The following is a 25574-nucleotide window of genomic DNA, read 5'->3' as shown; positions in this document are numbered from 1 at the left end:
ACTGTGTGCAGAGAAGCTCAACGTGAGAAGCCACAGCCCTCCATGCAGGACAGATCTAGGACATGGACATCAGAAGACACCACTGGGGTTAATTCCAAGAATCAAACAGAATAAACTGCTCCACTACCAATCAAACAGATTTTAATGTGAGTATCAGAGCAATCATCTCAATGGCAAATGGATGACCCAGCATCCTTGCATTTACCCAACACCAATCAGCAACAGAGGTAAACAGAATCAATTAGCTGTTAGACACCTAGTTATTGTTGTTTTGAAGGTGAGGGAGACAGTGTGAGAGAAAGGTATCCAGGCGAACAGACAAAAAAAAACAAAAACAAAAACAGAGCCACCTGAAAGGAAGCAAGTAAATCACAAGACACCTTTTGCTAATGGTGATTATGGCAGATTTAAGAAAGCAGCTGGGTCTTTTCATTTTCCGTCAGACCAAGGTACCTTACGTGAAGCTGAAGGTATTGATGAGGGGAGCTCTAGGGCAGTGGGAGCTTCTTCCAGAACTAGCAAGGATCGGGGAGAGGCCTCCCGGGCTATGTGGGATGAGCTTGCAACAGAATCTCTGTTGGAAGAACATGAGGTATCAACTAGGGCTTTTGGACTCATTTCACTGATCGTACTTTCAAGCTGTTTGATGGTCTGCTCCAGGCTGTCCAATGTTCTGTAGGTATTTTTTCTAATCTCATCAGTTCTTGAAATGGGAGATGTGCTGTCTAGACTGGGCTGCTCTTGTCTCTTGAGCCTGTTTTGGGGAGTGTCTTCAGGTTGAGAAGACCTAGTAATTTCAAATCGTTTGGCTTCTTTGTGCTGTTTCAAAGTGCCGTCCTCTTCCTCCTCCTCATAGACGACCACCTGCAAAGTCTTCTTCCCGGTTTTGGTTCCTGTGCGAATGGCTTGAGTGAGAGCGGCAAGTTGCTTTTTAGGGAATTTGAACTTAAACTTTTTCTTGGGGCTTCCATATTGGTCATATGTCATGTCACTCTTGCTGTCTGAACTTGGGGAATCTGCTTGGCTGCCCGTGGTTAGCTCAGTCTCATTCATTTCCTGTCCTGATACTTTGGTGTCTCCTAAGAGGAGGTGTGGCTCCAATTGACTCTCAGCCTTCAGTCCTGATCTGGGGCCGCCTGACACAACCTTATGAGACTTTTGGGAGGTGTTATTCTGGACCAAAGCATCTCCATTTTCTTCCTCTTCCTCCTCCTCTATCTTTTCCTCTGTCATCATTTTCTCTAATTCCTCATCGCATTCCTCAAATATGGTTGAAAGTCTCTTATATGCAGACCGGATATCCATGGGTTCGTCAAAAATGATGATGACTGGTTTCTTGTCTAGGCAGACAACTGGTGCTTCATTTTCAGTCCCTTCTTGTTGGGAAGTCGTCTCTTTTTTAGCATCGATATTCACTGTCTGCACATCTTCTCCCTTTTTGCTCACTATATCGCGGACCTCCCCACTGGAAAGAACCTGGACCGCCGTTCTGGTAATCATGAAGGCAATGTTGTCTGTGGGTGCACTTTCTTCACTGGGAGAACTTAGGGTTGATTCTCTGTCCTCATTAGGCTTCACATTAGCATGCCAAGCTCCCTTGTGTCTCAGCACAACTTGGCCACCCTCTGTCACAGGAACCTCTTGATCTTGAGTTTTGATATCACAGGTACTCAATTCAGTTGATCTAGTGGGAGAGAGCAGGTGACACTTCTCTGTATTTTCTTGATCTTGTTGACTCATCTCTTTTGTCTTCACATAATTCATCTTCTGACTCTCAGTGTCAGAGGTAGGGTCCTGCAGTCCTGAGATTTTAGGCCCTTTGCTTATTTCATCTTCTAGTGAACTAATTCCAGGGAAACTGGAATTGATCTTAGACACATTTTTCTGGGAATAGTTTCTGCTGTCTCTAAGTAAACTCTTATTGGATATGGGATTTTCCTTCATCAAGATGTCAGTTTTATATTCTGATGTTCTTGAGGCATCAGAAATACTATTCTCCATTCCTCTTTCCCACATAGGATGGTCACCAGGTGTAAGAGTCCCTGCAATAACCTGAGAGGGAAGGTGGAGGAGGGAAACCACACACGTTAATCAGAAATGGATCTGCAAAGGGAGGTCATTAATCTGCATGGTATCAGTTGGAACACAGATCTGGGGAACTCACCTTTCGCGATTCCATTTGGGGGCCATTTTCATATTCAACCTCAGCTTTCTGTATGTCTTCATGGAAAAATTCCAAGTTCTGGTAGAATAGTGTAGGACATGTTACTCCACAAAACCACATCCCCCCAAAGTGGACTATAACTAAATTGTTCCTTCAATTACACTTCCAAAACATGCGGGCCAAGCACATTTGTTACACACCAGTCCAAAGCCTATAGCTCCGTTTACCTTGGGCTGTTTTGTTCGCCAACTTCCAAAAATGCCCTGTGTTTGCATAAGATGAAAATCTCAATTAGCAAAATATTTCAAGAATTTCTAATTTGGTGGGGGAGCAGTTAAGAGAACAAAGGGAGTGATTTTGCATGAACATGTCCTCTTTTCGCATCTGAGAGTGAGCTAGCAGAAGCTAAAACCAGAATGGCATGGCACCGCAGAAAGCACCAGACACCAGCAGGCAGAAGGCTCTGATGCTAGTCCAGGTCAGCCACTTAACGGTGCTGCTTTTGGCAAGTCCCTCCACTTCTCTGGGCCTCAGTTTTCTTGCTTATCAACTGAGACACTAGACCGGGAGATTTTTCAGGTCCCTACCAGCTAGTTATTGCAGTCCTATCAGTGTTGCTTATGAAAAGTGTCCTACAAGGACATCTGCATCAGTTGGGCATGGTACTTTGAGATGAAAAAAACATTCTTTTTCAAGTAACAGATTGAAACGTATTCGCAGTTTGTACTTGCATTTGCCAAGGAAAGTGTCAAAATAGCCTTCAAACTAATCATATCAAGAAGATCAAATCCAAATTCAGTGTCATAATGCTGCTAAAATATCACCTAAACATTTAGAAAACAGATATTTGACGCTAATGTGGTGACCAGAACATCAGATTTTATTCTCTATATTCCCTGATTCAGAGCAAAGACACACTTCTGAGGCTTGTACCAAGATCCAGAACATCAGAGCCGAGCAGGGAGGACCAGCAGTGGAGAGTGCTCCCCGGGGAGCACACCCTTTCCCCCAGGGCCGTGTCAGTGCTGGGGGCCCATCACAATGCCACTAACACTAGCCAAGCCCTGTCATTTCCAGGCCACTGCTGTCCTTTCTTCTCGCTGCAGAAGCCCAAGAGAAGAGGTGGTTTTAGCAGGATGGGATACAATCCCAAGAAGGCAGTTTGGTTCACGGCAATGATGAAAACAAAGCACAGTAATGCAGGCCCTGCCAGAATCAACCCAGAGCAATCCTACCGCCCTGGTTAAAATGGAAAGAATGTTCATACACATTTAAGGAATAACACAAACAACAAAGTCACTATTAATCACACAAAAGATCGCACAAGATAGGAGGTGCGTTAGCTAGCCAGCTTAACTTCCCCTCACCTCCATGAGGCCCCCAAATGAGTGCAATGAGTCAGCTGCTGCAGTTGAACAACATAGCATCTTCTGTGGGATTTTAAATTTAGATGATCAAACAACTAATACACAGCGTAAAAAGTTTTAAGAAGAAAAATAAGTGAGTTTGGGCCTAAAAGTTTCCATTCCAACTATGGAGTCAGCATGTTAGGGCCTGAGTGGGAATTGACCCTGGAGTCAGGGCAGGAGCTGGCATGTAATCCAGTGGCGATGCTGGCACAGTGTATGTGCTGCTGGCCCCGTGTGCCCGGGGGGCAGGGGGTGGCCTGGCATCTGCTCCGACTGGTCAGGGCCCATGTCATACCCATCATTAAATATCTGCAATTCCGCCATGTGAGACGTGTATTTTAAAACAGATGTAGTAGCAGGAATAATAATACTCCCATGAAAAGTCACTAAGACAAAGATGTCAGGTGTAGGTGACCTATCATTGCTATCACTGGGCTAGAAGAAAGAATGGATGTATCAAAGCAAGTGCATTAACTTTATTCAGAATAACTTGGTCACAACTGTCATGTAATCTCCCAATGATGTCTTAGACAGTCAAGACTGTATGAAAGGTAATTAAGCTTCATTAGCATCTATTTATGGGCCCTGAGATTTGGATCGTTCAGACAACTGGGGAAGCAGGCTCGATATGCATACAGGCAGTAAACCAAAATCAGAGCACAATTATAGGGGAAGTGCATAAAAGTCAAGTACTAGGCTAATGCTTCATGATGACAGGAGAAACATGTCAAGAAAACATTTGAGTTATAGAAAAGTAGATGAATAGCCCAGGAAGAGGTTAAATAATGACAACAGTTTATGGACAAGTCTGATACTCATGTTGTATATAATACTCATAACAAGTCCAATACTGACGTAAAGAAGTAGATCAACCTACTGAGTGTAATTATCCAGAATAGGCACCTGTGATTACACCTGGGGCACTGAATACACACCTGCTTATTGTTATCTGATGGACCTTTGATGAAGTTAAAGAGAGTGATGGGATAAGGATTTCTAATCACTGGGCAAAAATCTCATGCAACCTTCTAGCCAATTAGCAAAATTCTACAGCGATTGTCTCCAGAGGGATCTTTGAGAAGCTCCCAGGTCCCACTGTTTTAGGTAATAGCCACGTTGGCCCGAATATGCCATGTTATTCAAACCTGCTGGGGCCTTCTGTGATCTGCTTTTAATGAGGGCACAAAAGGAAATTCTGGAGACTGAAAAGGCAATATATTTCCAATGTGATGTCATGGATTCAATTAGTAGGAGGTTTTCTCCATGAGAAAGATTTATCAACAATAATCTCATAATCTCCCATGGTGCACTGAGGGATCTCACGTCGCCTGGTTAACGGCTTCATGTGTCAGTCATGTGGCAGACCCCTTTCACACAGGGCTCTGTGGCGGCTGGGAGCCAGGGAGGCACAGGCCGGCCTCGTCTGCACAGCCTGCCGCTGGGAGCTGGGAGCCCCGGACTACATCTTTAGAAGGGCTGTGTTAGGATGACTGCAGGTTGTATTTGGCTCCCTCACTGAGCTCGCTGATACATGGACTGAGGTACCTGTTTGGAGTAGCAATTGGGCTAGCAGATATGTTTGCCTTTATTTAAGGGAAGCTGGAACCTCTGAATTCCGAAATATAAGTTCTGGTGAAAAAGGTCAGGGCTTGAGTTGGTCATGACAAGCTTTCGCTCCTGAAGTTTAGAGAGAGGCTTCATTCACGTCGAATGGCTCTATACCCCCAAATCATAAAAGCTCTAGGTCTAACTTAATGTTGCAGTTTAAACATTCAGGCTCATGTCCTTTGCCTAAAATACTCAGGTAATGACAATGAACTTTGTTCTGGAGCCTGAACATCTGTTTTGAGGCCACTTGAATGCCACAAAGTGTATTAGCACTTAAAACTATACTGCATATGTTCTCTTGGAAGGTACACTTTGAGATTTGTCATACTTAGGGAAATTCTGTTTGGCATTTTTAAACGTGTGCAAATACATATGTGCATGTTTCCACGAGGATCCAGCGGCGGGGGGTGGAAGGTGTGGGGCTCTGACCTTCATTTTCTTCCTGGAATCTAAGGCTTTCGCTTATTTTTAAAGTAGACGTTTTTGGTCCAGGAGACATAGAAAAAGTGCCACATACTGTACTTGGTGGTCTTTCTTTCTTTCTTTCTTCTTGCTTTCTTTCTTCCTTTCTTTTGTCATTCTAGCAAATCTTGAAGGTGTATATTCTTTGGTTTGGGGAGATAATGGCTCAATTATGCACATACTATTGTATCTTGTGCACAAGGAACAACACGTCTGCTCAGAAAACCTCAGCCAGTTATCTCTGAACTAAGCTCAAAGCTGAACTAAACCCGTTAGTTTCTTGTTGGTTTGTTTGTTTAAGGGGAGAGAAAAAAAGAGAGGGCACAGAAGAACAAGCGCAGGAGTGGTGTTAGCGTCAGAGCAAGGAAAGAAGGGCTGTCCGACCGCGTGGCAAACGTGTGATTGCCACGTTACCTTCTTCTCCTTGGGCGAGACTGTGGCCACCGGCCTACTGTCTTTAACGTGACTGTCAGCCCTGGACGGCTCAGCGTGACTGTTTGAATTTACATCCATAAAGGAACACTTCTGGAATGCCTAAGGAATTAAAATACTGAGGTTAATAGGATTCTAAGTGTAGGGAGGAGGAAGGAGGGCACAGGCAGGGAGTCAGTGCAGAGGTGTGGAGACCCCAGCTCATCCCTGCATGCAGGTCACACCAGGGCCAGGGCGGCAGTGCCTTGACAACCTGCTCCTCTCTCGGCCTCAGGCCTGCAGAGCTGGTGGGGGGAAGGGGGCGGAGCCTGGGGCAGAGGCGGCCTGATTTCTGGGCCACACCAAGACAAGAGGGCACAGCCCCTGAAAAGAGTGCCCTCTCTTCCTGTCCAGGGTGAACTTAGTTTGCACTTAGTAGGGCTTCTTGTTTTGACCTTTTAAAAACATTGAATACATAGATGAATTAAAACAAGGAGTTTTCTTTTTCTTCTTTGTTTTTAAGCAGACTCATTTTTTAAAATTGAGACTATAAACAAAAAGGGCACAAAATATTACAAACCTTTAAACCTTAAAATAATAGTTATCCTTATCAGTTCATTGTCTGAAATGGTAACAGGTAGTCCGTGCTCTGAGGTGTTCGGAGGCTCATTCAGAATGAAGTGACACTCTTCAGCATCCAAGTGGCCTCGGAGCTGCGGGAGCCCCAGAGTTGTCTCTGAGAGCTGTCCTAGTTACAGGAGCCCGCACCAACTCGTGTGAACACTGAGTCAGGAAGGCCGGTCTCAGGCAGAGAGAAAGCACAGGACGTCTCTACAGGGCGGAGGGAGTGACAGTGTGATGGGAGGGCAGGAGAGACCAAAACCCAAGAACCCAAGTTTCTTGAGATCAGAGGTTTTTAACATATCTCCTGGTTAAAAAAAAAATACTCTTATCCAGGGCTCACCCAAAGAATAATTACATCAGAATCTTAGGGCTGTAGGACTTTAAAAAAACTCTCTATGTAATTCTAATATGCAACCAGGATTAAAAACCACCTATTCAAATGAATCATCTCAAATAATTCTTTCATATTTCCTTAATGTCAAATATTGCCATTTGGAAATAACCACAGGCAGAAAGAAGAACCCTTGCCTTCTCCAAGTGAACATTTCAGCACTGGTCCTAAAATAAGAATGGAGCTGGTGCCCGGGACTCTCCCCAGCTGCCTTTCCATGCTCTGCTGACTGAGTCCCTGTTCCCACGGCACTGGCCTCCTCACTGGCCCCGGAGACGCCCAGGGCTCCACTCACTAAGACCACTTACCACTGTTGGACCCTGGACTTCAGAGCCTGTGCTTTCTAATAATGCCTGTTGGCACGGAGCAGGAATGTTGTTCTGCGATCATACTCAGGGGGCTTCAGCTGCTCCTTGTCCTGCCTGGGGGTTGCAGGGGGAGGGCTGTCGACCTAGAGCCATTGGCCAACTTTCTGATGCAGCAGGTTTGGTCCCCACTCCAGCAGGATGGCTAAGGGGGTTTGGTTAAGTTAGGATTAGAGTACTTCATTCACCACTATTACCTAACCACCAATAATAAAGCAAGAAGCCAAATCATTGCTTTTGTAAAGTTCCCGGTTAAAGCATCAAAGAGGCTCAGACTTCAGTGGAGGGAACTGTTCTCAAGAGAAGAGCTCTAAGTGGCTGGGACAAATAAGTTACTTTTCTTAGGAGGCTAGTGCAGGATTATTCACATGCCTAAAAGTTTCTACTTCTTTGCTTACTAGTAAGTGTTCACCTTGCACAGATTTAAAATGATCCAGTGCTCTGTCAGCCATTTGAACTAAACTGGGCCATGATCAATTCACACCCTAATTTGGGGCCAGATGCTACAATGAATGGCCCCAGAATCTGTATACACATCTTAGGACATGCCAATCCCCAGCAACAAGTAGCCCTGACATGCCAGTGTCAATAGCCAGAGGGGCCTCCCTGGATAAACGAGTGGCAGACGCTTCCATGCTCTCAACTGCCCCATGAGTTGCTGACTTTATAAATCTATGATTCCTATGAGTGCAATTCTCCAGCCACACTAGAACCCTATAAATAGTCTGCCTGGTGGAGGGGAGGTCCCGGTCCAGTCTGTGAGGTTTAGTGAGGCTCAGAAGGCTTGTGCATGTGACCAGTGACCAGCTGATCTGTGTTCCCTAGAAAATCCAAGCAGCTCCTCTTCGGCAGGGGTTACCATGGAAAGCACAGCAGGACAGCAGCAGTGGAAATGACACAGTTTGAAAGTTCTCCCAGTTCCAGATGAAGGATGCAGACCCTCAGGCCTGCACAAAACCGCGGGTTCACTGGTGAAACGGTAACATGTTTTGGAGCCCTAGGAGAGTTGGGGTCTACCACCTGAAGAGCAATAATCCTGTGATAAGCATGGGCCGAAATGCAACTCTGTAGAAACAGACTTAGGTCTAGGAATTGCGTGTATGTCCTTGATGAGTCCAGGTCTCAGAACATATTTCTAGGGCAGATTCACAAGTTTGGGTCCCCATCCTTAATCCTATGAGTAGACTGTGCTATTAGTTAAAAAATCTAAAAATAAATAATAATTTCTTAAGTAGGCAAGGAAAATGGGAAATTAAACATTTTAGCTTTTCAGAATATTTGAAAAGATGAAGTTGATGTCGACTGGGAACCTGGCATGGAGGGAAGGAGGCCACACGACTCAGCGTCAGTCATTCTGAGTACGGACAGGGGAGGGGGATTTCGTCAGTCCTTATCCAGAAAAGGTGATGGCTGGTGTTTCTGATTTCCTTTTAATTGTTTTTGAAACGAAACAGAGACTATTAAGACTGAAAGAAAGAAAAGTAAATCCTACAAGCCAGAGCTAGGAAAGCCTGCAATTGACTTTTTTGTGTAAACTTCCTGAGTTGTTCTTGTGAAACGGTCATTCCTTAGACACATCCTAAAGGTTCCCTGAGAGCCCAGTGGAGGTCAAGGCCAGAAGACATTACAGGGCTCGGGGCTCTTCGCCAGCCTTCTCTAGCTGAGGAATCTGTGAGAGACATAGCAGCATCTCCGATGGGAAGGGCAAGGAGCCGCGGCCAGTCACTTCACCCACATACCTGGAGTTCTGCCATGATTTTGTCTCCTTCTTCTTCTTCCTCCTCGTCCTTTGAGGAGCAGGTCCAGGCTGAGGCCGGCTCCTCTGCTGGGCATTTTGTGGCTCTAGCCTGAGAGCTTGGTCCGGCATCTTCACTGCTAGCCTACGGAAGATTCAAACCACAGATATTGGCTCAACACCCCCAGGTAACGACAAATAGAGGGAGAGAGCACAAGAAGATCTCTCGTTCCCTCACTGCCTAGTAAACTGGCTTCCTAGCGCTTCAGCTTGAGCTGCAGGGCTATTTTGCCCACTTGCACTGAGTTTCGGTTTTTGTTTATGCAAGCTACCATTTTGGTGAATAGATTGAAGAATTTTAATACAACCGTAATTCCTCAATATTCTGTGCCTTTATGAAGGGACCTCCCATACTCTCTCTCCTTGAAACTTGAATTTTATGTTGAACGTAAAAGACAAAACTGGCCAAGTTAAGTACAAGCTAAAGTTCATTCAACATCTTTCTGTATGGTCTCCACAACTGTGTTAGCTAATCTCAGTTATCTTTGTAAGGTGGTCTTTTTTTTGCTTCACTCTCTAACCTTATTTTCAATCTTAGGATGACCTACTGGGGAAGTAGCTTGTGATTTGTATTTCACATAGTTGCAGCTAAAAGTCAAGGATAAAACTTGTGGTGCTGAGTCTATCTAGCCCATAACACTGGTTGATGCTTTTCCATCTGTGGTACTTCCTGGTGGTCTAGTTTATTTGATTCTCTGCTTCTCTTCTCTACCTCACTCCTGTTTATGTTCTAAATGAGAATAGAGATGACCTTGTCTAAGGGGATTATCCAAACTCAGAGACCAGTTTACCAGGGCTTAACCCAGCTGACCTTAGTGGTGGCATTCTCCTTCCTGCTGGTGTAGACCACGTCGCCGGACCTGGTGGTGGTGAGCCCTGATCCTGGCAGGTAGCTCCGTCTTGGGGGTGGGGGAGGAGGCGGTGGGGACTTACCCCCCAGCTTGTCCAAGTCCTGTTCTGAATTTGGAGAGTCTTCTGGAAAAAAGTGTGCCTTTGCATAACAATCTCTTTTCAAGATGATGCCCAGAAAGTACTCTGTATTTCTATAAACTTGATACATTCTGATTTAAAAATTTCTCTGTTCCCTCCATATTACAAAAGTTAATGGTATAAACCCTGAAGCCCAACTGGCTTGAAATCCCAGAAAGACCTTATACAAGTTACTTAACCTTTCTCTGCCTTGATTTTGTTATCTGTTAAATGACTATTATAATGATATCCTCTCCACTGGCGTGCTGTGAGGATTACGTGATTTGATATACACAAAGCACTCAGAACAGTGCCTACTGGCTTATTATAAATGCTATGAAAGTATTAGCTGTCATTCTGAAACAAAAAAGCTGAATGTTACTTGGAGACATGAAAGATCAGACATAAAGGCAAATCCAGAGCCCACTGCATGGCCTTCAAAGCGTTCATCCTCCTAGTTTAGGAGGCTGCCTCTGGAGGAAGGGTTCAGACAGGGGTGTGTGGAATAGGGCCAAGGAAGGGACAGAGGGAAACCAGGAAGCCAATGGGAACAGAGAACAAATCAGGGGGAAAGTAGATGTTTGGGGTCATGGTTATGGGCTCGGAAAAGGCTTGCTGCTAAGGAAAAGAGACAGCAAACACAGTAAAGAGAATTATAAATTCATATCGACATCATAGAGTAGGAGATTCAGATATCTGCTCAGATTTCCTCAGAAAACTGCTGAGAAAATGGCAATTCTTGATGAACACTCAAAAAGCCTCATTCCTGTCCTCGATCAACCTCCCTCACTTCAGCCCTTTACAAATGCTCCAGCCAACAGCCCCCGAAAGCCTGGCTTTCCCCAGCTCTCCCAAGGGACTACAGTGCTTGTCTTTTCTGAGACAGAGCTCCTTAGAGTAGGTGCTTGCGGAGTTCCCATTTAAAGTTGTGGTAACTTGGGTACGTCATCAGAGTGACATGCTAGTGATTATTTGCAGTGGGCAGGTCCTGTCCCATGCGTGAGGTGCTGGGTTACAGGGCTCCAGCAGCATCGGGCCACGGGGCTGGTGTCTGTGCCGGCAGTCTGGGCTCAGGGTGGTCGCCTCCATTCTGGGTCCCTCTAGGGACTGGCACAGGCTGACCAGCCTAGTTCTCTCCTCTCGGGTATGATAACAGACTCCATGTTTGACCAATGCATTTGAGCCCCTCTGAGCCCTCTTCTCGGCTAGGCCTTGACCTTAATCTGTTGAACTGAGTTTTAGCAAAGAATCTAGTTTAGCAAGAATCCCCATTCTTGATATTTGACCAGTTCTTCACTCCCCACCCTTGATATCTAAGTCCTTGGCTGGCCTTTCGCAGGAATCCCACTACCCTTAACAGGCTGCATTCAGAGCTGAGTTCAGTCTCTCTCCTCCTTTGCAACAGTCTTGAATAAAGTCTTCCTTGATGTTCTTTAACTATGTCTTTGCGAATAACTTTCGCTTTAACATTGACTGAGGCCAAACCCCCACATTTTCCATTGATTTGGGGGGAGCTATCCATCCTCCCCCATTGCTTAAGTAGTCAGGCAATACACACAAAAGGAAACACACGTGATCTTTTAAAACCCCAAGCTTAGAGTTTGACCTCATTAGAATACAAAAATAAAAACCATAACACCATGACAAATAAATAAAAATAGTAGAAACAAAGCTCACAGATAATGGTGATAGTCTAACCCATTCGGGCGGCCTAGCCTTTAGCGGACTCTTTCTGGTAAGAAACCAGGCCATGTGGTAAAAAAACAAAAGCACAATAGTAAGAATATCTTAAGTAAGTAAAAATACTTTGGAAAGTAATTTAAAATATAATTTATGCAAATTTCTTAAATCTGAAAGAATAAAAGTTCCAAATGAGGTTAACAAAATGTAGTCATTATTTTTGTTGTACAATCAGGAGAAAGGACAATTATACTTTATTTATCATTATAAATTTATAATTTATTTGTAATTCTAAAACATCCAAGGAGACTCTATGACAAAATAAATAGTAGGAGAGCTGAACTAGAGAAGACAGACGTGCATTGGGGCAGGTCATTTTCTCCATCAGAAATTCTCCAAGGGAACCGGGGGAGAAAAGCCGTCATCGTGAGAGTGGAGCTGCCCCTCCCAGGGCTTCCTGCTCCCGGGCCTTGGTGCCTGACCCTCCAGGGGCCTAGACAGGCCTCACAAAGCTGGCAGTTAGTGCGGCAGGTGAAAAACACTTCCCAGCACAGACTGAGGGGCAGAGTTTTAGTGAGTGTAGTTCGAGAGAAGCTTTGTGGAATGAAAACCTGGAGAATGTTACAGTGGTTTTACTGTGGTTGCAAACTGTATCCACTTTCATGTCCCTGGACATGCAACTCAAGATGGCAATTCCTTTTCAAATTAATTTTGGTTGCTGGACAAGGCCTCATTGCACATGACTCTGAGATACACTGGGCCACAGGCGAAAAATGATAATTTTTTTTTTTAAGAGAGGAGACATGAGGGAGGGAGGGAGAGACACATTGATGTGAAAAAGAAACATTGACTGGCTGCCTTCTGTACACGCCTCAGGTGGGGACTGAACCTGCAACTCAGGTATGTGCCCTCACTGGGAATCGAACTGGCAACCTTTCAATTTGCAGGCCAGTGTCACACCAACTGAGCCACATTGGCCAGGCAAAATTTTAATGTTAGAATAAGGCACACGGTTTGTAATTGGAGATTTAGTAGGCTATGCTTTTTAAACAGTTATTTTATATTACTATTGACATATTGATGCTTAACTTCCATAGCTTATTTGGTTAAATACACAATTAATAATTTTGATTTTTTAAAAATGCCATTTTATCTTATGATCTACTATCCCCCTGGGAGCTCATAAAAGCTGGCATTTTCCTTCTGCAGCATATGAAAAGCTCTTCCTTTAAATGCAGGCCTTGTATTCTCCCAGCTGGCGCCGTGAAGTGCCATAAATTCACAGGAAGTGCGGAAGCTGGGAAACCTAACTTTTTCCTTATTGGGCATTGTTCTAGTATCCGAACGTAGCGCAGTCTCCCTGCTACAGTTACAGCAGTGAGGCTCTAGGGACTCCTGAGGGATTTGCTCTCCCATTTTCCCATTTTATAAGATTCTTAAGAAGTGAGAGTTTGGCCAGCTCGTGCTTAGGTTGGGGGCCCCACACTGACCTGAGGGCAGCCAGGCACACAGCTCTGTCAGAATCTTACCTGCAAGATCCAGCTTGTCTACGGGAGCATCGCCCTTGGGTTGTGGCCCTGAGGCTGGTGCCATCTCCAGGTTTGGAATTGACTTCATGATATTGGCCTGAGCTTCTTCTAGGAGCTTCTCAAACTCTTTCCCATTATAGTGGTCCAGATTTTGTCTTTTCTCTTCCCACTTCCTCTCTGCTTTCTGAAGAAAAACAGCAGGTGAAGAAAAATTTTAACACTAGAGTAAAAAGCTAATTCATTGTTTAGAGATTTCCTGTTGGGTGGGAGGAGGCGTAACAATTCAAGCGCAGGGAAAATAATGCTCTGGCTTCCGTGCCAAGGGAGACTACACATCAGACAAACCCGCCCCTGTGCTGTCTGCTCCAAATTCTACAGCTAAATGGGCTGCATGTAAGCTCAAGTGATACTCAGAGAAGCAAGCTCAGAAACTCAAGTTCACTCATGAAATGACGACTGAGCACTTACTGCATATTTCTACCAACAGTAAATAAAAAGATAATTATCTATAACCAAGTTTTTGAGTTTTCATTTTAGGGATGTTCAAGCAAACAAACACCAAAACACTCACTAGGAGCGAAGAGCCCTTCCCCTGCGTGCACTTGTGGCCTGACTGCTACAGGGCCACCGCCACACTTTCATACTTAGAAAATGGGGAGGGGTGTTTAGATGACCTGGGAGCTCCACCAAGTTCTACAATAGGGAGTATAGAAGGTATATTCTTAAATATTTGGACATTCTCTTAAGGGGCATTTGACTGTGATTCTGAGATGGCACATGGACCATTCCAGGAGGGTAGAGCGGAAATTAGCACCAGGATTAGTGGAGCCCCGTAACACTGAAATTAGAAGTGTCCCAGGTTGTCACTGCCTGAATCAATGCATGAGAGCACCGGGCCCAGTGAGGTGGAGGATTTGCCCAAGATTCACTATAAATCACGGCCCCCACTATCACCATCCTTTGTGTTTGCCTTCCTAGCATTTATCACCGCCTGGCACATACTTGTTCTGTCTCTCCCTACATGCAGGTAAGTTTCTCGAGGGCACGGACTTCATCTCCTCTGCACACCGCCCACCCCAGGGCCAATGAGGGCCTGATGCGCACCGGGGCTCTGTGATGTCTGCTGGGTGAATGCGCTCACCCCCTCTGTCAGTGGTATAGCTGGTAGAAAGGCCCAGGCCTCTTACTGTGGGTTGGTCGTTGTCAGAGCTAACTCATAGCTTAAAATACACCCATAACAGTGATAATTGTGCCCAGTGGGTCCCAATAGATATTTGTTCCATGACAGTTGTCCCTCTGACATACTTTAAATATGGGCATGTCTGAAGTGGCAAATCCATTCACTCTCAGAAGGAAATGTGTTTTTGGTTCTCTACCGGGCCCAATAGGCATGCCCTATGGGTCATCGTCAGCCAATGCACTTTGTAGGCACTGACTTGGATCAGGGGCACAGCCCCTGACTTTGGAGCAGAGAGCAGCTACCTAGTGTTCAGAGGTGCAGTTGCTATGACCATGGCCTTAGCAGTTACAAGAGGTCATCTCCTCTTGAAACCCAGATTATCCCTTGCACCAGGAGAGGCAGGAATGCTTAGGGCCAGGTTGCTGAGGATATGATAATGAGCGGCGAAAACAAATGGGGTGAGAGGAAGGAGAGCACCAGGGAATCAAAGTGTGTTATTTGAGCACCAATGCCAGCTCTTGATTAAAAGAATATTTAAAAAACATAGCATTTTTCCTCTATATTTTGTGATCTGAAGGCCTAGCTTTCTCTATTCATTTTGACTGCTTCTGCCTTTTCTTCTGAGACTACTATAATAACTTCCCACCCATCTCCCTTAATTCCAGACCCAGCGCCTCAATCAGTTCTGTATATAGTGTCCAGATTAATTTTCTGAAGATACCCTTTTTTATCACTGGTTCAGGCTGCAGCATTCCTTTGATACCTACACAACCAACTTTAGACACCTCAGGCTGCTTTTCAAGCTCTCCCAAATCAGGTTCGGGCCTGTTTTGCCAGCCTTATCTGCTCTTTCTCGTTCATGTTAAACAGGTTTACTCACAGTTCCAGCCTTTGCTCCAGCATTCCTCTATCCTAGAATGCCCTCCCCAGCCTTCTCTGCTTACCCAGATTCTACTTATTTTTGAAGATCAGCGGCCAACCCTCCTCAGGCCTGCATTCACCGGGGGCATGCTTGAGCCGGCTCCCACAGGCTCAGGAGAGCTGATTCGCATGTCTTCCCAACTGAAAGTTCTATGATGTCATGTTGTGACTCGAAATCAGTGATGGTGGGAGTCTTCATATCACAGAAATTGGCAAATGCTACAATCAGGACTTTGCCCCACCAGAGAGCTGGTTGTTAAACACTTACCATCACGCCGCTGCCTCACCTTCCTCCAGGTTAAGAATCCTATGCTTCTCTGCAATCTGATGACCCTTCCCTTAACCTGGCCATTGAAACCCACTTACAGTTTTAAAAAATCTATCTTTCATTTATATGTTATTAGATATATATGCACATTTTCAAAATAAATATATAACTGATACATATACATCTTATCTCTATAGCCAAACTATAAAGTCTTTGAGGGAAGGGACCATGAGTTACCCTCCTTCATGGGGTTACAAAAGATGGAAAAAGGACTCTACCTCAATGGACACTGCCCTGTTCTTGGCACTGACACTGTGGATTTCCTCAATGAACAAGCTCTGCATGGTGGAACCGTTCATGGGCGCCTGTGGGCACTGAGCTGCCTGTGCTGACTGCAGAGCGGAGGTCACTTCCTGTGTGATGGCTGGAGGGCTGGTCGGCCGAGGACCAGCCCCCCCAGGCGAGTGCTGGGCAGGGGTCAGCAGGGCAGAGGAGAGCTGGGAGGGCTGGATGAGCACAGGAGAGCTCTGTGCGCGATGGACCGTCAAGGGCACCACATCTGCCTTCACATCTCGAGGGACTGCTGTGCCCTGGGGGGGCTGGCCTGAGGCCTGTGGTGCCTCCTCCTGGTTCTTCAGGACCTCCGCGGCGGTGGCCTTTTCCATAGCGACATACTGTGCGGCCTGGGCTGCATCTGTGCCTTTCAAGAGCCCATCGGTGACGTGTCTAGAAGAAAGCACAGCAGAATTAAGTACTGAAATGGGTAACTTCCACTTCGTATGAAAGTATGGTATTGAATGCAGTGCCATCCCAAAGCCAGGCAAGATTTTGCTGCAAAATTACAACATTCTAAAACTCATAGTAGCAGCTCAGGGTTGAGGGTTCCCATAGAAACTTTCCAACGACGGTGATTTACCCCCTACTTATCTCTGGCAGCTGCTTTTTCAGTCATTTTCCCAGGAGATGGCCTGTCTTGCTCTGTCCACTAGCTCTGGCATGCCCTGACACAATTCCATCACTGTCTGGGGGGAGATGGTAGCATGAAGTGAGCACGTGATTCTAACATCTCCCCCACCCAACCGCAGCCAGGAGAGCTCTCACAGATGTTCAGCTGTAGCTCCCAAAGCTTCCTAACACCCCACACTCTCTTCCTTTCACTGCCAAACATCTTGAGAGGGCAGTTGATGTTCTAATTCCTTCTGTTCGCTCTTCCTATAGCTCAGCCTGGTGCAATCCAGCTTCTCCACCTGGCCTTGGCCAAGCTTCTGCAATGGCAACAGTGACACCTGGGTTAGTCCTCATCCTCCTTTGCTCTTTGTGGTCATTTGTTGCTATTTGCCCACCTCGACCCCTGGTGCAGTGAGAAAGCCATGGCCTCTGGGCTGAGACAGACTGTATCTGAATATCAGGTCTGCCATGTTCTGATATAATGGCAGGAACGGTACACTGTTCTGTAGTGTGATTATAATAACAATGATGATGGCAGCAATGTTGGTGATGCCTTCCTCAGCAGTGGTGGTTAGGATCAATGTAAAGTCATACATGTAAGACAGTGTGAAACATGGTACCTGACCTGTAATTTTTAGTCAGTCCCTCATTCCCCTTTCACTCAAATGCTCTCTTTTTGATTTGAAAAAAGACACTGTATCTTATGACTCTCTTCTGCTACTCACTTCTCTATTTCTTTCGCTGTTTACTTTTCCTACCCTGTCCCTTCTATCCCCAAGGATGCCCAAGGATCTGTTCCCTCCTTCCCTTCTCATTCTACCATGGGCATCTCTTCTATTTTTAATAATCATCTTCACGAAGGCAACTTTTGATTCTAAATCTCTCCTCCCTTCCTTCCTTCCCTCCTCCTGCCTGTCCCTCACTTCCAGGTAGGCAGGGACGACCCTCTGTCTCCATCTCTTGCACATTTCTAAGTGCCTAGTGGGCAGCTCTGTGTGGGTATCATTCTAGCACCTCAAATTCAACATATGTCAAAACATTTCAGCATCTTCCCGATCTGCTAAGTTGCTCTGAACTGTGACTGTCACCTGCTTTATCGTCTTCGCCTGTCCTTGGGGCACCATGCATATTCCTGTCTCCTTCACAGTCTCTCCACAGTGCCCAATACAGCACATTACACACAACAGATACCAATATAAAGTTAAAAGTATAAAGGCTTGTGATGGGCAGCCTGATGGCAGCTAACATTTCTTTTATTTTTATTTTAAAAGTTACTTACCTGGGCTTGTCATTCTGACCACTGAGCATTACGGGACAAAAAGTCCTACAACATTCAAAACACAAATCACATCTATTTTTAGAACTTGCATTCCCTGGAGATAAGGCAAACACTGAGCTTCATCGCTGTGCTGGCTCTAAAACTTTCTTTTAATTGTGTTTCAGAGAAGAGAAGGGAGAATGGGGCAGTGTTATGTGCCAGCCTGCTATCTATTTCCCCCGAACAAGGGTGGTTTGTTCTAGGCTTTGCGGATGGGTTACCACATTTAGGTAAGAGCTTAATGAAGAATTCATTCAACAGATTTTTATCCTACTGGAAGAAAAGGTTCCTCCTGGCAACTTAAAATGAGAGGAGCTCTGCGAAGATGTAATTCAGGCCCAATTTCTTCCTGTACCCAGTCAGGGGTGGTCTCTGCAGGAGGAGGCCACTGCTGGCATTTGGAATCCCTGTGGCCTCCTGGAACTGGTGCAGGTGATGACATGTTTCCATCTCAAAAGAGGCTCTTTTCTGAGGTCATTGTTACCAAAAAAAATCTCATTTGCTCCTATGGCTAATAATTCATCTGAAAGTCAACTGCACATTTAATATATTTCTTTTATAAATTTGATCAAGTGATTACACTGAGTTGTTAAAATTCTCCCACGAAGGTGTCTTATATGTTACTTCTGTTTGTGACCTGCTCTCAAATCCAGTCTAGGAGCTGAAGGGTAACGTCTCTGCAACTTCCTAGTTGTAGTAAAGACCTGAAAACTCAAGGACTGCCACTGTTGGAAAATGGTTTATTTTGGTAGTTGTGTCTATTTCCCGTGTGAGAGAGGAAGTTTTATAAGGGCAGGGCTCCTATTTGTCTTTATTATAATATTCTCAACACCCAATACCAGGGTTGGAACAAGTAGAAAGTCTAAATATTACTGACCGCCTGGCTGTGAGATCAGAACTAACTTTGATCTCCGGAGTCAAACTACCAGTTCATACCCCAGCCCCACCTCTGGCCTGAAGTGAACTTCCTCAAAGCTCAGACTCTCCCTGTACAACGAACGGGATGACAATGCCTGCCTGGGGCTTTACGTTAGGACTGAGCGAGATGACACTCAAAGAGGGCTGAGCTCAGTGTCTCATCCACAGAAAGTGATCACAGGCAGAAGCCATTGCTATGATTGTGCCGAGAAGAAAGAGTTCTATTTGTCACCCAAAGACACAGTAAATAATGGCATATGAGGCGGACTTTATAAAGTGCCTCCGGCTGCACAAACCCTGCATGAACATATGTCATCACTTCCTATGTGGGTAGAGTTCAAGAATTGTCTTTCAGTGAAAGTCATGGATGATTCAGGAATTTGTTTTATTTCCATCTTTCTTCTACTGTGACCCTCTTTTATGGGCAGGTAAGGGTGATGGGATTTGTTTCTCTTTTCTAGGTGGGATCAACAATCACTCAGATACTCTTTCAGTAGGTAACTCAAGAAAGGCTCTATTTATTTCTTCTCATTTTCTTTGCATGGAAGTCAAATAATAAATTTTGATCCATTCTTCAACTTCAAAATGTTACTGAGAGGAACAACCTTCAGATGATTTTTAAAAAATATTTACTGTATTTATTAGTAAATTTTAAGCCCTAGCATGTGCCAAATGCAGCAAGCCTGTGCTGAGGAATCACGACCTCAAGCCCTGTGTACAACACAGAAATTCCAGGTGGGAAGGAGCTGTGGCTTCTCCTCAGGACACTGGAAATTAGATGTGATACATCAAAGAAATGGAGACAGGTCCCAGGAGATGGAGGAAGCCTGGGAGTCCAAAATGTGCCCCCCCCCGACTTTCCCAGCACACCCCCCCCCCCCAGCTCTGCACGCCCCTCAGGAAGCCCAGTCACCTCCGCAGCATGGTCAGGATGTCAGTCATGCTCCGCACTCTCTGCAGGAGACTGTCCAGCCGGTGCGGCTCTTCCTTCAGAAACCGCACGGCCTCCACCTCTATGCGCAGAATGGCTCTCATCTTGTTTTGTAAGGTAGGAAATTCTCCTGTGGCCAAGAGCAGGGGCTGAGTTGTAGGGGAAAAGTCAGAACAGCAAGCTCCCGTCCCGCACCCAACCCTGGATAGGGTACAGAGCATGGGGTTCATCAGCCACAGCGCCCTTCACACATCTTCAGGTGGCAGAAGCATGCCAAGCAGAGATGGGTTCAAAATGACCATGGGCAAAGGCAGGGCTCCTCTAGGGCACACTTCTTGCCTGTACATTTGGGATAAGGCCAACTGTCCCTTAGGGTTGTCTTTAATGAATCTGGTGCATTGTAAGACCCCAATGAGGAACCACTGTTATTGGAATACTGTTATCATTTTGTCCTAAATCTTACAGCACTCACTACAATGTAAGCCTCAAGAAGACGGGGACATTTGCCTGTTTTGTTCAGTGGTGGATCCTGTGTCCAAAGCAGTGCCTGACCCATGTAGTTGTTTGATGAATACTTGCATGCATGAGTAAATGGATGAATGAATGAAACCCTCACCATTCGACAGTTTTTTTACTAACTGTGGGAAACACTCTTCAGACTTCTCCCTCCAAGAAGGAAGCTCACCTTTCAGGGAAGCTACAGCTTCTCCCACTTGTCGCAGGAGGAAAGCCCCATCTTCCACGTCTTTTAGAGTGACCACTCGGGCAGCCGATGCAGAGTCCTTCTTCAAGTCTTCAACAAGGTCTTCGAGCTCACTGCGGGAGCGAGTAGACCACAGATGGGCGTCAACACCAAGGGCCTCAGAAAGCGCAGGTGCAGCAGCACAGGGTTCACTGGGGCTCCCATTGTGCACTGTGTGCCAGCCCACCCCGCCTTCCCCTAGGTGGTGGGGACACCTTTTAGAGGAGTAGCCTACTCTCGCTTAAAATAATGTGCTGAGATGTCAGGCAAGTGCAAGTGAGTTTGCCCAGGGCCTTGACAAAGGACCCACTTGTTATTTTCTGTGGGGAGGGATGTGTGTGCTTTGTGACATGACAGAGGAGAGAGAGAGAGGGAGAGAGAGAGAGGGAGAGAGAGAGAGGGAGAGAGAGAGAGAGGGAGAGAGAGAGAGCGTGTGAAGGCTGTCGTAGAGCAGATCAGGCTCCTCACACTTGACACTGGACCAGATAATGCTTTGTAGTGGGGGCCTGTCCTGAGCACTGAAGATGTTTAGCAGCACCCCTGGTTTCTCCCTACTAGGTGCCAGTGGCTCTTTTCCCACCTTGTGATAAACAAGAATGTCTCCAGGCATTATTAAATGTTCCTGGGGGAGGGGGCAAACTTGCCCCTGATCAAACCTCTGATTTATACTGATTGTCCCATCAATAAGGATTGACTTTCCTTCCCCAGCTACAAAGAGAAGAAATGATCACAGAACTGATTACACAAACACATACATGCATACACACAGGTACACTCATACACACACACGCACACACACCTTAGGGTACTGCTAGCTCCTAAAGAATTGAGGTCTTTCACTTAAGAACAAACAATCCTGTCACTTGGTCACATTAACAACCTCATCCTAAACACACATTTGTATCATTTCAGTCTGCCTGTAACTCCAATGGAAAAACTTTGAAAGAAATAGGAAGAGAACTTTGAGAGACAAAGAACCACTAGATGGCAGTAAGTGATCAGCAAGTCTAATGCTGGGGTCCTGAGTCAGGAGTGGGCGCAGCAGAGGGAGAAAAAGAAGGCCTAATCTGCAAAATGATGGCCTGCTGAGACCCTTCCTACCACATGGGAAAGTGAAGTTCTGGATGGCGTGACAGCTGCGAGAGGGATTCAGGCAGGGTGTCGCATGGGTTCAACAAGGACCACGGGGCAAACAACAAATTCAGCCACCTCCAAGAAGTGGGGTGAAGTTTTTGCTGATGTCTTTTGTTCTGTTATGCAAAATGGACCAAAATTGCCTATGATCCCTTCAGATGAAATGAGGCAACTTCAGGACCAAAATGGAAAGCCAGCTTCTCACTGTCTACATCTGCGAACTGTGGAAAGGCACCCAGTGTTATGTGAACCCAGCGGAATGTTCCGACAGCTCCTGAATCCCTGAGGCAGAGGGAACATGTGCCTGCTCTCAAAAGAGTTCTAAATGTGTGTGGAAAGTTTCTTCCATTTCATAACCAAACAGAATTATCTGAATGTGCAGACTGAACACACTGTCCAATCCTTCTAAGCTTTGATGGAAGAGCTAAGACCCAAAGTTATCATGGTTCCATTAACAATCCTCCAGCCGGCCAGGTTGCAATTAATACTCTAAGAAGCTGTCATCTGACCCAAAGTCAGTCAGCCTAAAATTCTATTTTAATCCCTGCTATATAACGTGACTCTTGGATTTCATAACCTTGCACACAGAAACCCTGCCACAGGTTTCCCTTTGCGGATCATGGAACATTCGCAAATGCACTGATATTATTCACAATGACTATGGCACCGCCCTTCATATGCCTCTGTCAGAGGTAGAGCATTCAGATAGAATTCGTTCATCCGATATATAAAAAGAGGCCATGGAGCTAAAATGAAAGCTGCAAGCAATTTTTTAAAGATATTAATCAACATGATTTTTGAGATGTAAACTCTGCTCAAAGGAATGTCAGATGTTCACAGGTGCTGTGGTTTACAGGTGAATCCATTCTATTTGTTGAATGGATTGCTGTGGTTTCCTTCTTCTACCTTGGTTAAGAAGAAGCCTTAATTTGTTGAAGTATATTTCATTGGACTGTTATGAGAAGCCCAATTATTATTTCCATGTAGAAACCCACCGAAGAGAAATTATCTTGATCTAATTTCTCTCCACAGTTTTAGAGCCAAATTTTATTTTTCTGCTATCTGAATGGCTCACCAGCAACTTACCCTAACATGGCCCCCAAGGGAACGTATTTTCCTCTGTGTGTGTGTGTGTGTGTGTGTGTAAGGAGGGAGGCGTGTGTAAGGCATGTGTAAGGGGAGGAGAGGCAGGGGCAAGGGAGAGAGATGGGGGAGGGGACGTACCATTGTTTCCTAATGGTTCAGAGCTGGCATTCCCAGCTGTCTTTTGTGAGCTGCCCTTTCTCACCACTCTGATCCATCCAGTCAGTCCCTTTTGCATTTGATTTATTTTCTCAGTCCTGTTTCTACTGCTTGACTCAGGTCTTAATGACTTCTGTCTGGGCTGTTAAAGTCGGTCCCAATACGATTTCTCAGACGCCAATTTCTTTCTCCCTCAATCCGTCTTGCACGTGGCGACCCAAGGGCCCCAAATATCTGAAGTAGAGCTCTGAGTCTGTTACTGCCTTGATCAAAAAAGCTTCAGAGACCTCCTCATCAGGCCAGGCAGTACCTCGTAAGTGTGAAGATGCCTCAAAATCTCCCCTGTATCTTTGTAAAATGTACATTCCTAAGCTCCATCCAGAGAAATTCTGAATCTTGGGCTGGACCCAGAAACTTTCATGAAAACCCAGAAATCCAGTACCGTGACCTTCCAATCTCGGTAAACCCAGAACAGACAGACATCAAACAGTCACGCTGGGCATGTGTTCAGTCTCAGGGACGGGCAGGCACCATGCAAACAGAACCAGCACAACCCAGACACAAGACATGGTTACTATCATGCACCCATTCTCCCCGAAACTGGACTACTCCAATTTTCCAAGGGTGTCCTGTGCCTTCCTGGTGCCGACTTGTTCTCTACCTGGGAGACCACCTGTTTACCCTCCACTGATGAAATCCCACCTGTCTTCAAGACCATTTCAGTTCAGTTTAACAAGCCTTTGTGAGGCCCTACTATGCGCGTGGTATTGTGTTTGGCCTGGAGGCATATGAAGAATAACTTATTTCAGGTTAAATCTCCCTGGTTCCTGGGGCTTGAGGCAACCTCTCCTTTGTATAGTTAACCTGGCACCTGTACGTCACCTATTTTGCACCATGTGCCTACTCCTATGTTCCGCTTTGCCAGACTAAACTTTCTCAGTGCCCTGTGCACAACTCATTCACGTATGGCTGTGCCACAAAGCCACCGGTACAGTCCTCTCATGATATGTCTGTCCCACTCCCCCTCATATCTTATTCCTAGGCTGGCCTACTAGTCCCAGGATAATAATGAGATAAAAGATACCTTTTTTATTGAGAAGCAAGGGTCATCTCAGCTAACCAATAAATACAGTTTTTAAAATGAGGAAATTTACTTTCATAATTTAATTGGAAAATGTATAAAATATTATCAAAAGGCTGTATATTTAAAAAGACGCCTTCAAGAAGAATCCTGAGACCTACTTTTTAAACACTTGAGTGGTCACAAAGACATTTTAGACAAATAATAGCCGTATTGCCTTGTGGTGAATGATTAACTGCAAATGCATGAACTACATAAAATATTTTGAGATGTCAATGAACGGGGGGTCAGATTTAAATTTTTGTAAAATAAGAATTCATATTGATTTCTTTTTTCCCTAGACTGCCACTGAGCAGGACAAGCTGATTGTAACCAGACCCTCTGGGTTGGCATCTGGGATGCGTTGGCGGCGGCTCCGACATCAAACAGGAGACAGAGCAAAGCGCTTTCCACCAGGAGACCTCAGTGACTCTGGGCAAGAAAGGAATTTAGAAGCTGCTCCCTTGCAATCCCAGTGGAAGGTTTAAGCTTTCCAAGCAACAAGAGAATCACCAACACTGGGAGGAACCGCAAGCTACTATTCATTATACTAAAAGGTGAAATAGTCCTATGATAAATCTCCGTTGCATAACAAAACATACATTAACATAAAAAATGCACTTGCCCTGGTGGTTGGGGAGTAATAAAACTCTGCTCATTTCAACAGTGGGACTTGATAGATGTTTTCAATAAGAACCTCATAGAATTTGGGAACATTCAAGAAAGCATCTTTCATTCTGGATCAGACATACTTTACATTTAAATTCTTTTTTTGCAATTTAACTACAGTTGTATAATAGGAAGATAATTTTAGCTCTGTGTTATTTTGACTATTAGTTTTAATTTATTGAGATTAAATGAAGACTTCCCATTTGTCACTGGGTTTTGCCATTTGCTCCTTTTAAGTCTGTGTTGCTGAGCCCTGCAAAACAGTATGATGCTCCAACTTTTAAAGAGACCGGCTCAATTACCTGAGTATTGCTGAATTTCTTGGGCCTGGACAGAGGGACGCTAAGTGTTTGGGGACACCCAGGCCCAGTAGAACTCTAACTTGTATATAGTAAGTGCTCCATGAAGGGAGAGGCAGACACACAAGTGACTGGCACTCACCACAACTTCTTGACGATCTTCTCCTCTTCGTGCAGGTATTTCTGTCTCTCTTGCTCCACCAGGACACGCTGACGTTGCACAGGATCCTCCAGTCTCTTCATCGTTTCAATCACTCTGCCACTGATTTCCAGCTCAGCCTTCTTCATCATTGCCCTCAGCAGCTCTTGGTTCTGCAGCTGTTGAACAAATGAAATCAAGCTCAATTGGTTCTGCCTTACTGACACTGTGGTGAGTCCCTGGCAGTCTTCAGAGGCAGGTTAAAATGATCAGCCTACAGCTGATTCTTTCTTTCTTTATTTCAATGAAAAAGGCAAGGACCAAAGGTTGTATATAAT

The 25574-nt window shown here is 45.3% G+C and overlaps 1 protein-coding gene across 20 annotated transcripts in view; it reads right to left on the bottom strand.

Moving 5' to 3' along the window:
• KIAA1217 (KIAA1217 ortholog) overlaps positions 1 to 25574 on the bottom strand; it is a 300119-nt gene that overhangs the window by 2877 nt on the left and 271668 nt on the right. For 11 of the 20 annotated variants that reach the window (XM_024576339.3, XM_053922556.2, XM_053922559.2 and 8 more), the window contains 11 exons: positions 25240 to 25415; positions 20577 to 20707; positions 19874 to 20021; positions 16055 to 16502; positions 13408 to 13591; positions 10041 to 10204; positions 9174 to 9314; positions 6058 to 6177; positions 2392 to 2427; positions 2165 to 2242; positions 454 to 2052 (listed from right to left, as the gene is read on the bottom strand). In XM_024576339.3, coding sequence (XP_024432107.2) covers positions 454 to 2052; positions 2165 to 2242; positions 2392 to 2427; positions 6058 to 6177; positions 9174 to 9314; positions 10041 to 10204; positions 13408 to 13591; positions 16055 to 16502; positions 19874 to 20021; positions 20577 to 20707; positions 25240 to 25415 — 3225 coding nt within the window. The remainder of the gene's footprint in view (positions 1 to 453; positions 2053 to 2164; positions 2243 to 2391; positions 2428 to 6057; positions 6178 to 9173; positions 9315 to 10040; positions 10205 to 13407; positions 13592 to 16054; positions 16503 to 19873; positions 20022 to 20576; positions 20708 to 25239; positions 25416 to 25574) is intronic. The other 9 variants (XM_024576359.3, XM_045183951.2, XM_053922567.2 and 6 more) reach the window with 5 other exon arrangements.

This window comes from Desmodus rotundus, chromosome 4 (assembly GCF_022682495.2).
Source record: "Desmodus rotundus isolate HL8 chromosome 4, HLdesRot8A.1, whole genome shotgun sequence".
NCBI classification, from domain to species: Eukaryota; Metazoa; Chordata; class Mammalia; order Chiroptera; family Phyllostomidae; genus Desmodus; species Desmodus rotundus.
This window is presented reverse-complemented; position numbering and strand designations above follow the sequence as displayed.